Source organism: Poecilia latipinna, unplaced genomic scaffold (genome assembly GCF_001443285.1).
Source record: "Poecilia latipinna isolate Pla-1442-1.1 unplaced genomic scaffold, P_latipinna-1.0 Scaffold5143, whole genome shotgun sequence".
Classification (NCBI taxonomy): Eukaryota; Metazoa; Chordata; class Actinopteri; order Cyprinodontiformes; family Poeciliidae; genus Poecilia; species Poecilia latipinna.
The window spans coordinates 1-14,360 of NW_015117759.1; the positions used below are offsets into that span (position 1 = coordinate 1).

General features: G+C 36.1%; 2 protein-coding genes across 2 annotated transcripts; both read left to right on the plus strand.

Moving 5' to 3' along the window:
- Positions 1-1,101: 1,101 nt before the first annotated feature.
- LOC106943320 (bone morphogenetic protein 7-like) lies at positions 1,102-4,395 on the plus strand. Its single transcript, XM_015026631.1, has 3 exons — positions 1,102-1,814; positions 2,199-2,309; positions 2,512-4,395. Exons 1-3 carry the CDS (start codon positions 1,728-1,730, stop codon positions 2,659-2,661), a joined length of 348 nt encoding a protein of 115 aa, XP_014882117.1. The 5' UTR covers positions 1,102-1,727; the 3' UTR covers positions 2,662-4,395.
- A 1,041-nt stretch (positions 4,396-5,436) lies between these two features.
- irf10 (interferon regulatory factor 10) lies at positions 5,437-14,295 on the plus strand. Its single transcript, XM_015026630.1, has 9 exons — positions 5,437-5,521; positions 5,955-6,239; positions 7,600-7,795; positions 7,945-8,018; positions 8,401-8,449; positions 12,468-12,572; positions 12,672-13,058; positions 13,162-13,280; positions 14,076-14,295. Exons 2-9 carry the CDS (start codon positions 6,072-6,074, stop codon positions 14,181-14,183), a joined length of 1,206 nt encoding a protein of 401 aa, XP_014882116.1. The 5' UTR covers positions 5,437-5,521; positions 5,955-6,071; the 3' UTR covers positions 14,184-14,295.
- The last annotated feature ends 65 nt before the right edge of the window (positions 14,296-14,360 follow it).

Consider the following 14,360-nt stretch of genomic DNA (forward strand, 5'->3'; position numbering starts at 1 on the left):
AAACCAACCAAAACTTCAAAAAACCCCCTTCCCCTCCCCCTTTAACCAGATCATTTTGTACCCCAAAAAAAAAAAAAAAAAAAAAAAAATCCCGATGCAACACAGAGCTGTCTGTGATTATAACATGGGATTAAGAACGTTTCAAGGGGTGAGAATGCTTCCGCAAGGCACCGTATGGATCTGTTCCCACTGAAGGAACAAAGTAAAGGGCACTTATTTAATAGTTTCCTGGTTCTGCGTGTGTACTCACAGCATACAGACTCACAACATTTTCAAAAAGGACACTGAAAGGTTTCAGCATTTGAGACACATTAAAGACCTTTGTTTTGAGGGTGTGAGTGTGCTGTGTTTATGTGAAGTCCTGAAACATTAGACTGTAAGGCTTCAAATAGTGCTCTGCTGTCTTTGTTTATTTACTCGAGCATTACAGAGCGGTTGGGGCCAAGTTTCCCGCTTGGAGGTAAGGCAGCAACAGGCTTTTATGGTGGAACACATCTGCAGTGCGCTGTGGGGCAACCAGGCCCTGGACACATGGGCCAAATGGGTCTGTTTGGAACTTTGGATACCAGTGGTCTTTAGCGGGATGATGAGAACCAGTCGCTCATAATCATTTCCAACATGAGCCCCTTTCAAGAGCTAATGCACCACAGAACCTCACCGGTCACCAGAAGAGGAGAATGATACTTATGGATAGAAAACAGGCTCTTCTTTTTTCTGTGTTGTTAAAAAAAAAAAAAAAAAGGAATGCTAAAACCAGTGAAGAAAGGAGCGAAAATGAAAAGTCTTCCGTTGTAAATCTGGCTGAGATCTGTTGTGTGCACATCTGTTTCATCTAATGGAAACTCGAAGCCCAGCAGACTGACCTCCAAGCATGGTGGCCCATTTATTTAAACTAGTTAAATGATGATACTAAAATGATGCAACATATTGAGGTCATTTCCCAGCTATTGGCTTGAACAGGTATATTTTTAAGCACTTGCTACATTTACAGAGCCTTGTAAAGGTTTTCATACCCTTTCAACTGTTTTGCATTTTGTCAAGTTGCAACCACCAACTGAAGGAAAATAATACATGGTTTCCAAAAGTAAAAAAAAAAAAAAAAAACTTAAAAATGTTGCTGATGTTTTTCTTAAAATCTGGTGAACAAACTGCAACCGATTGCTTCCAGAAGTCACTTAACCAGCAAACAGAGTCCATCTCTGTGAAGGTTAATTTCAGGATAGAGCCAGTAATTCTGTGAAAGCCTCAAAAGTTTTATAGAGGACAATAAACATGTAAACCCAGGAACACAACAGACAGGCTAGGGATAAAGCTCTGGAGGAGTTAAAAATAGGAATAAATAAATTAACACGTGGCATTACCTGAACAGTTTTGTTTAAGGATATCTTTCATTAAATCTGCTATTTTGCAAAAAAGAATTGGAAGAATTTTCAGTCTGTTAATATTCAGTACCTACAGTTCAGCAAGTACGTGTATTCAGGTGGCTGAACAGAAAAATGCATGCCCCACTTTTACTTTTGCATTTTGACAACCTTGTGCAATTTTTCTTCCAATTCAAATTAAGCTCTTTTTGAGTTGGACTATTAGATCAAATCTCAGCTGTTGTTGATAGTCATGTGATAAATATTGAAAACCTTCCAGGGGGCTTGAAGAAGTTTGTGGTGGACTATAGATCTGTACTTTTATACTGAACGCACTAATGTGTATTCTCTGCTTTTGTCTTTGTTATGTCCCTAGAAAACAGCAGCACTGATCAGAAGCAGGCGTGCAAGAAGCATGAGCTCTACGTCAGTTTCCGTGACTTAGGATGGCAGGTATAAAAACAATACTCGCCAAGATTACTTGGAACTGTAGAAATTGGCACAAAGTCCAGCATTTTACTGGCCTAAAATATGAAAATGTGACTAGATTAAAACATTTTTTTTTGTTTCTTTCTGGAAACATGAGGAACTCAGTCAGTGAGCAAACTCACATCTGGGGTTTAATCTTAGCCTTTCTTTTTTGGGGCAGCTTTGTGAAGTCATTTTTGTTACTTTTTTTGTTTTAAGTTAACAATGTTATGTTATGTTTGCATATCCCCATGTAGGGATAGAAATTAAAATTGTCTCACAAGTTCTCTGAGTCAGTTTTCAAAGCTTAACAAAAAGGACAAGAAAACCCATAAGTCTGTCTGGACTTCTTCTGTCATTTTCTCTTAGGACTGGATCATTGCTCCTGAAGGATATGCTGCATATTACTGTGAGGGAGAGTGTGCCTTCCCGCTGAACTCCTACATGAACGCCACAAACCACGCCATTGTACAAACACTTGTGAGTAGCTGTAAAACCAAGGAAGAAAACGCAACAGACATGTGCTGCCTTAGATCTCTCATCACTTATTTGGCCGTGGAAGGTTTGGGACACAAACATTGCAGGCTCAGATTTTCTGGGGCATTAATCATGAAAAGCTGAGATTTGTGTGTAAGAAATGTTGTCATAACTGGCCTCCTCCTCCTCTTCCTCTCCCTTCTAGGTTCATTTTGTTAATCCTGAGTCGGTTCCTAAGCCTTGCTGTGCGCCAACACAGCTCCATGCCATTTCTGTGCTCTACTTTGACGACAGCTCCAATGTGATCCTGAAGAAGTACCGTAACATGGTCGTTAGGGCTTGTGGCTGTCACTGAACCACCAGCATCTTCACAGGGACGCACACATACGCACATGATGAGAGGAGAATCGACAGGGCGCTCGTTTAAAATGCTGCAGGATTGGAAAGCAGCTTGTGCATTTCGTGTAGACACACTTTTGTAAGGCCAAACATGAATTTCACTCTATTTAAAGGGGCAATTCAACTCCAAGTCTGTTTAAAATAAAAATAAACATGTAGTTCCTGGCTTTGCTGTCATTTTAAGCAGCAAATGAGAAAGACCATAAGTTCATAAAATGGAGCAAATATTTACAAAACAAATCCAACTTAAAAAATTGAGTATGACCTCGTGGAAGATGTTCATTCAGCCACTTATTTTTTTTAAATAAATAAACAAATATGAAATTACGACCACTACTTAAATAACAGATAAATAGATATTCTTTGTTCTTTACTGATTTTTACTGATGAAAATCAATATTATTTATCAATTAAACTTTTTGTTAAGAAATTTGAAGATCTCTTCTTTAGCTCTTTCTTTAGCTGTTTTAATCTGAAACAGTTAAAGGCAGTATATTTGTCTGCTGGATCACTCTACAGTCCTCTTCCGTATTCTGTTATATGCTGTACGCAACCCGCTCTACCAACATAGAACTGTTTCAATTTAAAAACTCATTTGTACTCAGTTTATTTTCACTGCCACAGGATAAAGTCTTAACAAGCCGCAGAGAGGAAGCAGCAAACTAATGTCCTCCTTTGTGATTCTCCAAACAAGATACAATATAGACAACAGAAGAGAGGGACAGAGAACAAGTCCACTTGTGTGCTTTCCTTTCAAACCTTCACAATTTATTTGTTTTTTTGTCTTTGCTTTCTCCCAAGATGCTACAACTTGCTAAGGTCTGCAAGGACTTGATGCTGCAGGATCATATTTGAAAATGTGGAGATACTTGTTTTAGACTTGTATAATTTTTGTCAAATTTTTTGACAATGCCATGAGTTGTAAAACTTTATCTTAAAAGTAATTAATCAAATCATTTTACCTAACCTTTTCATATGATCAGCTTTCTATTTTATTTATATCTATGATCTTTCTTTATTTTTTTTTCCTTTTGTTTTTTGTTCTTATAGCTGAAAGAACATTCTCAAAAACCATGAGCTCCATTTATAAGTTTGAGGCTAACAAGAAAAAAAAAATTACTTACTTTATTTGAAAGTGAACATTTCCTTGAATGATTTTTTCCCATAAATGCACATCGACATACAAACACAATCATGTTTGTGCTTTCTACTGTGTGTACAAGACACATAAAGCATAGACTGTACTGTATAATTGTTCATTCACAGTCAACCATGTGTTATCTTAACAATTATGATAACCATTGTAGTTTATTATGTTTACTATATATATGAATATGTGGCTGATAGAGGAAGATAGAGGACTTTGTATTCCCTCAATGTACAATATTGTGTAAATATTATGTTTTTTTTTTTTTTTTCCAAAAAACAAGAAACAAAAAGCAAGTGTATTTATTTCCTGCATTGCAATTTGGATTTGTTTATTTTATTCTCCTGTATAAAATGCTGTATTATTTTTGGACATAAGCATTGCCTCATTTATTAGGAACATTTTTAGAAATACAAATAGCTGTTTCAAGCATCTTGTTCTGTGTGCTCAATGTTTTCAGGTTTGTACTTCTCTGCTGTAATACAATCTGTTGTATTTAAAAATAAACACCTATTTATTGAGAGCAGGCTAAGCTCTTCCAAAGTGGGCTCCAATTTTTCAACTATGTTTTACTGCTGAACTATCACAATAAAATTGGATAAAGGCAGCAAAACTGATTCGTGACATATTGTTTCACGTGACAAAAATAAAGGGCAAATACCTTGACCCTGGGAGAAACTAGCTCCTTATTCTACGCTATTTACTTTGCACAGAAACATGACATTGTTCATAACTTTCCCTTTCAGTTTGTTGATTTGCCCAGTAGATATTCTACCGGAGAAATCCAAGTGAATGGGAGAAAGGCCTGTTAAGCGAGATTTAAATTGAGCAGAACTGCATATGGCCAGGCTAATGTGCCATATAACTTCCACAAATTCCTGAAATTGTAACTTCTCAAAGTCTCATTCATTTTCAAAGATGTGCTTCAAAGTTGCTAAAATTACTCATGAAACACAGACTTCAAGTATTAGTGTAAGGCTCGTAAGAAGTAAGAAGGGGACGCAAAGTCTTCAGCTCCAGTATTTGAGTTCAGAATATAGAGATCTAGATAGTGATTTGGCCATCAGGTTGGATGAAGCTTTTAACAAACCTATCTGTGCAAAGAAACAAAGTAAAAATGGCTAAAATAACAAGCAAACATATTTAATATAATATAATGTTGTTGTTGTTTTTTTCTTAAATAGTCACTTAAATGTTTTTGTTTCCCCATTCCAGTAGTCAATTTGAACTTTAGCAAGTCGTCTTCACAGTGTCCTGTTCCCTAAATGCAAATGTGATTGGCTGAATCGACGCCTGTGTTTACAGGCAGTAAAACAGGTGGGTCGTGAAAACCACACAGCTCTATGCCGCCATCTGCTGGTGGAAAGTGTTCAGTGTGTTTGTCATCTTAATGAAACTTGCGGTTTCTTTTCTTTCATTGTTTTTTTTGTCAGTCCCATCTTACGCCTACTACGAGCTGAAATGAACACTTAAAAGAAAGGTCGCATCCCCTTTATGTAGGAAAGGTGGAGGAGCGTCTGACAGAAAATGAAAAAAAAAAACAAGTTTGACCACCTACATACTTTCATTTTCACAGGAACGTTTCGTTATGAGTGGCTGCGTGCATGTGTGTGCTTGCTTAACTGTGTGTGAGGTTTTCTTATGTTCTCCTCTAGGCACTAATTAATAGGTGGGTCTCCTTTTCTGTATTAGCATATGTAATTATTACACCTTTCATATACGTTTTCCCTTTCCTGCTTTTGGGATAAGTTTTTTATTTATTTATTTTTTTCTAAAGTCAGTTTAATTATTGTAATGAAAGCAGACATCTACGGCATATCTGATACACATTTTCACTTAATTTTAGTTTTTGCTTATCTTTTCAACAGTATTCCATCAGATACTCAAGGTTACCTTACTTGGAAATGATTAAATGTTCTAAAGAGCAAAGTGTGGAAACCGAAAGCATAAAAATAGCTTCAAAGCTTTCGCTTTCGCTTGTGGGAGCGCTCCGAAGTTTAGTTGCGACTTCTCCATTTAACTTTCCGATGAACTCAGTAGGTGTAAAACTGAGCAGCTTCATTGGCTGACTTCTTATTGGACCTTTATTTTCTGTTTGCCAGAAGGAGAGCTCGAGTGGCGTGATAGACCAAATAATACAGGCATCTTATGTTTGTAAAAGTGGTGTAAACCTATCCGAAGTGGACTGTTGTTCCTGTGACACGCAACATGTGCTGAAGATGGATGGAGCCAAGTTGCACCTGAAAGAGTGGCTGGTAGCTCAGATAGAGAGTGGGAAATATGAAGGCCTGTGCTGGGAGGATGAGGGCAAGACCATGTTCAGGATCCCCTGGAAGCACGCAGCCAAGAAGGACTACAAGCAGACGGAGGATGCGGCTCTCTTTAAGGTCAACACTTTTTATGTTTCACTTTCCCAAAAGTCTTCAGTTTCTTAGCCAGATTATTTCACTGTGCTCTGAAATGGGGACAAAACATTGCTTTCCCTCCGAATGGTAAGCGAAGGAAATCCAAACTGAGTTCAGTTAAAAATCCTACTCAAAATCTGTCATTACGCTATCGTGACATGTGGTTCTATAGGCAAACTTATAAAATGTTTAACTTCGGTGTCGTAAGTGTTAAAGTGCACCTATTTGACTATTTATTCTGAAATCCCATTGTATGTTTTTTTTTTTTTTTTTCGTGTCCAGGACTTTTTAAAGGTGAATAAAAGGTTTAGGTTGTAAGTCCGCTAGGGGGAAAGCAAGATAAAAAAATAAAAAAAAAAAATCTAAGAGGTTTAAAAAAAAAAAAAAAAAAAAACAAAGTGATTTAAAGCGTGTTATTTTGTTTTTCTTCCAGTTATGTTTAATAAAATACATATTCCAATATGTGGAATACAAATCAAAACTATATACTGACTATTATTTGGGGTAAAAAAATAAACAAAAAGCCTTTAAAGGACAAGATTGAAATTACTCCCTGTGCTTATTTAAACATTAAATATTATCACTTTAATACACCAATATGGAAGTCAAATGTCTGTAATTTGGACAAATTGGGTTGATTATCTTTGTTAAAATAAAAGTCTAATAATAGCTGAGCTTTTGGGACACTAATACCAACAAATTAGAATAAATCTAAGCCTTTGCAAACCACAGAGAGATACTGTTACCATCTAACAATAATGACATACCTTTTCAATGACATTCAAGGTTTTTAGGATTACATGACGTTTCGGCACTTTTCCAAAACCTTGAATTTGGTGAAATGTGACAAATTATGGTGTTATGAAGATTAACGTAACATAAATAAATGGTGGGAGTTTCTGATTTTCATTTATTGAACAAATCTGGAAAAATAAGACAGGAATATTTTTTTTTATTATTGTTTGAGCTGTTGATCCATAATCAGAGCTAATTAGGGATAAATTGTCTTATTCTGATCTCTGACTGAGTGGTTGGTGCGTCTAGTATCTGCACATCTAGATCTCCTCCTTGAAAATCCTGCTTTGAATTATGATGTGACCTGTACAAATATTTATTGGGTTGTTGTTTTCTAGGAACGAGGTGGAAATGTTTATATATTCAAAAATGAAATGAAAATTGGTTTTATATGTTTTTGCTGTTTTTCACTCTAGGATTCGAATATGCTATGGATTGATATTATTCAAGCTAATATGATGAGAAAAAAAAAAGTTCTCTACTTCTCATTGTATTACACAGTACGTTTTTTTGGGATAGTTTTCTGAGTCAGTATCCTTTTGCGCAGGCCTGGGCCGTGTATAAAGGCAAATACAAGGAAGGCAGGGATCGAGCTGATCCCACAATGTGGAAAACCCGACTCCGTTGTGCACTTAACAAGAGCACCGACTTCCAGGAAGTTCCTGAACGCAACCAGTTGGACATCACTGAACCGTACAAGGTCTACCGAATTGAACAGGATGTCTGCTTGTCAAAGCCGGGAGGTAAAAAACAAACAAAAAAACAAACAAACAAAAAAAAAAACAAATAATTAGCTTTGGTCAAACTGACATTGTCTTTTCTGTTTTGTTTTCTGAATTCAAACTGTTGTGTCTGGGCTTACTTGTGCTCACTACTATCCTCTCTCTCACAGCACATCCTCAGACAAAATATGTCTTCAAGCAGGTGAAATTATCTCCAAGAAGCCCTGGTTATCCGGAAAATCAGGTAAGATGAGAAATACACTCATACAGACAACGAGACAGCAATTATAAAATGTGTCTCGAGGCACAATGAATACTTTTGGTTGGCGTGGACGGTTTGAGTGGTTTGGTTGGTTGGGGTGGCAGGGAAAAACTCACTTCACATCAAGGTCACTTCTGACAGTTGATGAATAATTTGGAGTCAATTTAAGATCAGTGATAGTAAAAAGAGGTAGATATAATCAGCTTCTTAATTTAACAGTAGTACTGAAGTTGAACTGCAAATCTTCTTCCATCTGAAAACATGTCTTTAGGCTAGGTAGGGGAAAATCTTGATGATCAAGTCTTTCTGCTCCAATCTTTATTAGATGCTTCCTTAACTTTGGTATCTGTTTTTCTCACTTCAGTGTCAAAAGGAAGAGCTTCAAGCTCACAAAGAAGAAAAACCTTGTGCTGGTAAGAGTTACAAACACAAATATGCTAGAAATTCCTCTTGGCCGTAATACACAACTGCAAATGCCACTAAATGAATATCACTGAAAAGTTCAATTGTTTCAGTAACTAAATTCAAAAAGTGCTACTCATTGATTAATTGTCAGTATTTGTTTCCTCTAGTTTGAATTATTATGGATCATAGTCGATGAAAACTCAAAATTCAATTTCTCTGAAAATTAGAATAACACATAAATGAACTTTTCTAAGACATTTTGAATTGACTGAGATTAAGAGACCACTGCATTGAACCCCACTGGAAAAACCTCCTGGTCATTCCACCAAAAATTGATTTCTGAACTCTTCCTGAGTTGAAACATTACAATTGTTGTTTCTAAATGAATATGAACTTGTTTTCTTTGCAATATTTGAAAGCACTGCATCGTTTTTGTTATTTTGACCATTTCTCATTTTCTGCAAATAAATACTACATTTTTGATTGGAATTGGAAATGTTCTCAGTAGTTCACAGAATAAAGGAACAATGTTCATTTTACTCAAACAAATACCTATAACGAATAAAATCAGAGAAACCGATAAATCGAATGGTCTCTTAATTTTTTGCAGACGTCTATATTTCCGTCATCTATCCACCAGCAACACAGACTTTACCAACTAAATAATACATACCAGTTTTAATAAAAAGTTTTTTTCTGGCCTTTTTTACATACAAAACATGCCTGGATCAGTAACTTTAAAGCGTCATAGCTTCACCAAACACATACTTTTCCTATAAAATGTGTAGGATGATCATAGATGAATGTAGATTAAGTTTTTGGAAGTAATTTAGGATTTGATCTGCTGAGATGATTTTGTGAAAAATGTTCTCTGATGTGTAATTTATTTATTTTTAGTTTAGTTTTTAGTTTTGTTTATATAAAACTTATATTCAAGGTATGAATTTTTAATTTTAAGGCATGTTGATGTTTTTATGACATCAACCAGACTTGTTCTCCTTTCTGAAACTCCCTTAGTCTAAAAGGATATCACAACTGGGTGTTTGTGCACAAATGTCTTTGGGGAGACGTTCTTGGTCTTTCTCCTGCATTCTTAAGTTAAAACAACTGAATGACTCTAATGCAATATTATAAGTTAGGTTTCACTTCTGGTTTTGATTCTGATAGGTTCTGTTATTGTGCAACATGCGCTGGTTTTCAAATGTCAGGCAATTCACTCTGAAAGCAGATACACATGTTTGAAAGGCGATATGACACATGCTAGATAATGAGGTAAAGGATTTTTCTACCCTGTTTTATTGGCAGCAAAGTTTAACTTTTAGAGAGTTGGATTATGGTCATATAACAAGCACAACAATAGCTGGAAGCATATCTGCTAGTTAATTGTTGGTTAGTTGTAAAGGCTTGTCTGTTAGCACTGATTATGCGAAAAGACAAATTACCTTTACGGTGGCGCCATAACTTTTTTACATTTTGTCTCGCTATCGCCACAAATCTGAATATGTTTTATGTGATAAACTAACACAAAGTGTAGCATAGTGGTAGGCAAAAGGATATTTTATCCAAATAAATTCGAATAGTGAGATGTTCATTTGTATTCAGCTGCCTGTGTCAACATTTCTTTTGGAACTAGCAAGTCTTTCGGGATGTCTTTAACAGCTTCGGGCATCTCAGAAACAATTGTTTATTTTCTTTGCAAATAACTGAAGTCTGTGAAAAGTGTCTGGTCTGTAGATATCAAATGTTTTTTTGTTTTTTTTTCCCAAACTGTGTTATTTTTCAGCTGTAAAATGAGCTTTGCGTGTAGGCCAAAACTTTTGAGTTAGGTTTTCTTCTTCCACAGATTTGGTGTGTTCCCTATGTGACTTGTAGCAAACTTCAAATGAGAGATGTTAAAGTCCAGACTAATGGGTGTTCTAAGCTCTTCCAGAGTTAACATGGACATCTTGAGTGCTTCTTTGATTAATGCTCTCTTTATCCAATTAAGATAGACAGTCATGTCTTGGTAAGATGGCAAGTGCCTTCGCAGAACAGCTGTATCTAAGCTACAATCTAATATTACACAGATGCAATCCATTTACTAACTCTGTGACTTTTGAAGGGAATTGTTTGCAGTGGCTGGTTTTTATTTAAGGGTAGGATAGTAAAGCGGTGTGAATACAAAATAGATACTTATAAGGTTACAAAATGTAAAAAAAAGAAGTATAAGTGATATGAATAAAATTGCAGTGTGCATGTGTCACATTTCTTTTCAGAAAGATGTTTTGATGTTTTCCTGTAGAGGTTGAAATTACCAATAAATGTCAGGTTGTATTGTTCCATCAATAATGTCAAGGCATCTGGCTTAGATGCAGATACTTTTGCTAAATAACTCTAATAACACTCTACTGCACAGGATTAATAAGGTTGGACTGGAAAGCAGTGTTTTTCTTTCTGCAAAAAAAATGAAAGCCTGACATTTAAACCAGTTGGATTTTTTAGATCTATTTATTCACATGACCTTACACTGAGACAGTATTCTAAATTTGCCCATGTTATTTCCAACAAACTATATATAATCAGCAATATTCTTTCTGACTTGTGTCTTTGTTAACTTATGTGTTTTTTTTTGTTTTGTTTTGTTTTTTTGTTTTGTTTTTTTTAGTGATCTGACATTCTAAGTATGCCATTACCTCGTGTTTGGGAGAGAATCAGTTGGGCCTGAGATCAGGACCTTGTTTTATAGAGTAGCACATTATAAAATGCTGATTAACTTCTGTTTGGACAAAGTGTGGATGCATTCTGCCCGTGGTTTTTCACTGTAGTTTTATACGAGCAATACCTCAATAAAATCGATGGGTGTTGCTCCTTTAGTTGTCACACCATGACTCTTCACGTAGTCTGCAACTAAAAACACTTCCTAATTATTCTAAACACTTTGTTCACCCATCTGAGCAGCAGAATGCAGCGAGTTGGTGAGAAGTAGCTTTATGTTATAGTCCATGCTCCACTCAGGTCTCTCTGGATCTTTTTAAAACTTTAATATACTTTAATACCTGTAACTGACCCTTGTCCATTCAATACGGAAGCGCATTGCTATCACGCAGGAAAAAATTTTTTTTGATCGCTATCTCGTTATAACGAGATACGTATCTCGTTATAACGTGATAGTATGTCGTTTTAACGAGTTACGTATCTCGTTATAACGAGATACGTATCTCGTTAAAACGTGATAGTATGTCGTTTTAACGAGATCTCGTTAAAACGAGATAAGTATCTCGTTAAAACGAGATAGCGATCGAAAATTTTTTTTTCCTGCGTGATAGCAATGCGCTTCCGTAATTCAATTTTGTCCTGATCAGAACTGATTCTACAATGGTTTTAGGTTAAATGGGCAATAACATGTATTTGAGTGATTTTAATCTGCTCTTTTCCACCTGGTCATATTTTTGATGATATATTTTAAGGAATGTTTAAAAATCTTAAGGTTACAGTACTTTCTATAACTAATTCAGCTCAAACATTGGTGTTCTGTGCTTCTCCTCCCCCAACATTATTCCAACATATTTTCATTTCATATCTACAGAAAACCCTGTTGTATTTGCTGGACATTTTCTGTTCAGATTTGTTTTAACAGTACACTTGCTTAACAACTGTTTGTTAATTTATTTTTCTTGGTAGTTTTGAAATATTTCTTTAAAAAATCATAGAGCAATAAAATAATGTAAACTTACCCATATTAAAAATGGTAAAAAGATTGCCAATGTTTTTAAATAGTCGTTTGTCAAAGTGCCTTCTCATCCCAGACAAATTAATACATGACAGGTGGCCAACAACTGTACGCCACAAAAATACAAATAACCAGCAACTAATATATGCTCTTGCTGTTTGGTATATTGACAAAATAGTAATCATCTTGCTTTAAACTCAACTGAATATCATTTTCAACAACACATGGATGTGTGAATTTGCAAAAAATGAAAACATCAGCAATTGCTCTCCAAACTTGCCGATTTGAGTATGTCCTCATTGTGTTTTATTCTTCAGATGACCTGATGAGGGAGCACATGTACTGTGAGATAACAGAGAAAAAGAATCTAATTCAGGTTCCTGATCCAGTAAATTTCTTCACTCCCATCCTCAATATAACCGGTAAGAAAATCAGAATTATTCAAATAGATATCAAGACGTTAGCACGTATGTACTTTCACACTGATCTTGATCGGCGTTAACTGCATTTTTTTTGCACAGACTTTCGCATGGAGGTAAGACTGTTGTACCAGGGCCAGACAGTGACGAAAGTGATCACGGAGAGCCTAGACGGATGCTTCATCCTCCAGGGTCACGTTCCTTTGGGAAATGAACAGATCTACGGACCCTGCTCTGCCCAGCAGCTTTCTTTCCCCTCCCCAGGCTCTGCAGCTCTTCCAGATTGCCTGGCAGAAGCGATGAATCGCCTTCTTTGTCACCTGGAAAGGGGTGTGCTATTGTGGGTGGCACCAGACGGGGTGTTTATCAAGCGCTTCTGCCAGGGCAGGGTGTACTGGAGTGGTCCGTTGGCCCAGCATGCTGACAGGCCAAACAAACTGGAACGTGAAAAAACCTGCAAACTGATGGACGTACCCTCGTTCCTAAATGGTATTACACAAGATGCATACAATTTAAAATTCTAAACTGAATGTTTCTAATTAAAAACAAAACATTTCTTCTTAAATCACCAATATGAATATATAATTTACAGCACTCCAGAACAGTTTACAGGGAAAGGGGCCTACACCTTCACACGAGATCGAGCTCTGCTTTGGGGAAGAGTATCCAGATCCGAACGTACCTAAAACCAGGAAGCTCATAATGGCACATGTGAGTTGGAAAGGGACATAAAAAGCTTGCTGTTGCATACTTTGCGATAAACCATTTTTTTATTTGGCCACTGTCAGATTGTCTCTTGTATAAAGAAGTTTGTCCACATGGATTGATGAATGTGCTTAGCGGGTGTACCTGCGAATTCACGGTCTTTCTAAAACTCTCTACAAGTATATCTTAATTTTTGTACAGCCTCTTCAAATTTCTTCACTCCACTGCCAGAAATGTTGCAGCTGATCACTGGTGGTTTATGAAGAAATAATGTTCTTTCTACTTCCAGATATTTGACCAAATGTCCACTGGCGGTTTAGAAATATAAATGTAACTAGTTTCATTAGGGCATTTAAAAGGTAACGTTCCAAAGGTCTGCTCCTATCAGTAATGACGTCATCTTTCTCAGTGGACATTACTTAACACTAAATCAAATATTATTACATGTCAGGAAGGAGGATTACTGTCTGTCAGCCATTTTAGTGACTTTCTCAGCATTTATTGCGTCTTACTTTCAAGTTCTTTTCTCCATTATTGTGTGTGATTCTACTGCATTATGTGTAACCTTTAGGAATTGTTTTGCTTTTAAGAAATATATTTCCAATGAAAAAATGTTAACAATGACAATTTTGATTTTACACACAAACTCGGATTAATTGAGCAGGACTTTTCTAAAGCTAGATTTCGCACATGAAGATCAGAATCTTGGCTGTGTGAGAGGCGCGTGAGAGTGATATTTTTGGCCAGTAGATGTCCTTACAGACACAGTAATGGACTGTTTCTCTGTTTCCTCTTGGCCAGGTGCTTCCCTTGTTTGCTGTGGAACTGTTACAGAGATTCAGCTTGGGACAAACTGAGGAGAAACATCAAAATCTCACCTCCAACGCAAAAGGAAAGAAGATAGACTGAGAAATATACCATGTGCCCGAGTTGATATGGACAATACACAAGTGAACTTGACTTCCGTACGCATAATCACCATAAAGGATAGACATACATTATCATCAGTATATATATTTTTCTCCTTAAAAAAAAAAAAAAAAAAAAAAATATTAATAAATATAAATAAAATAATATATATTTTTA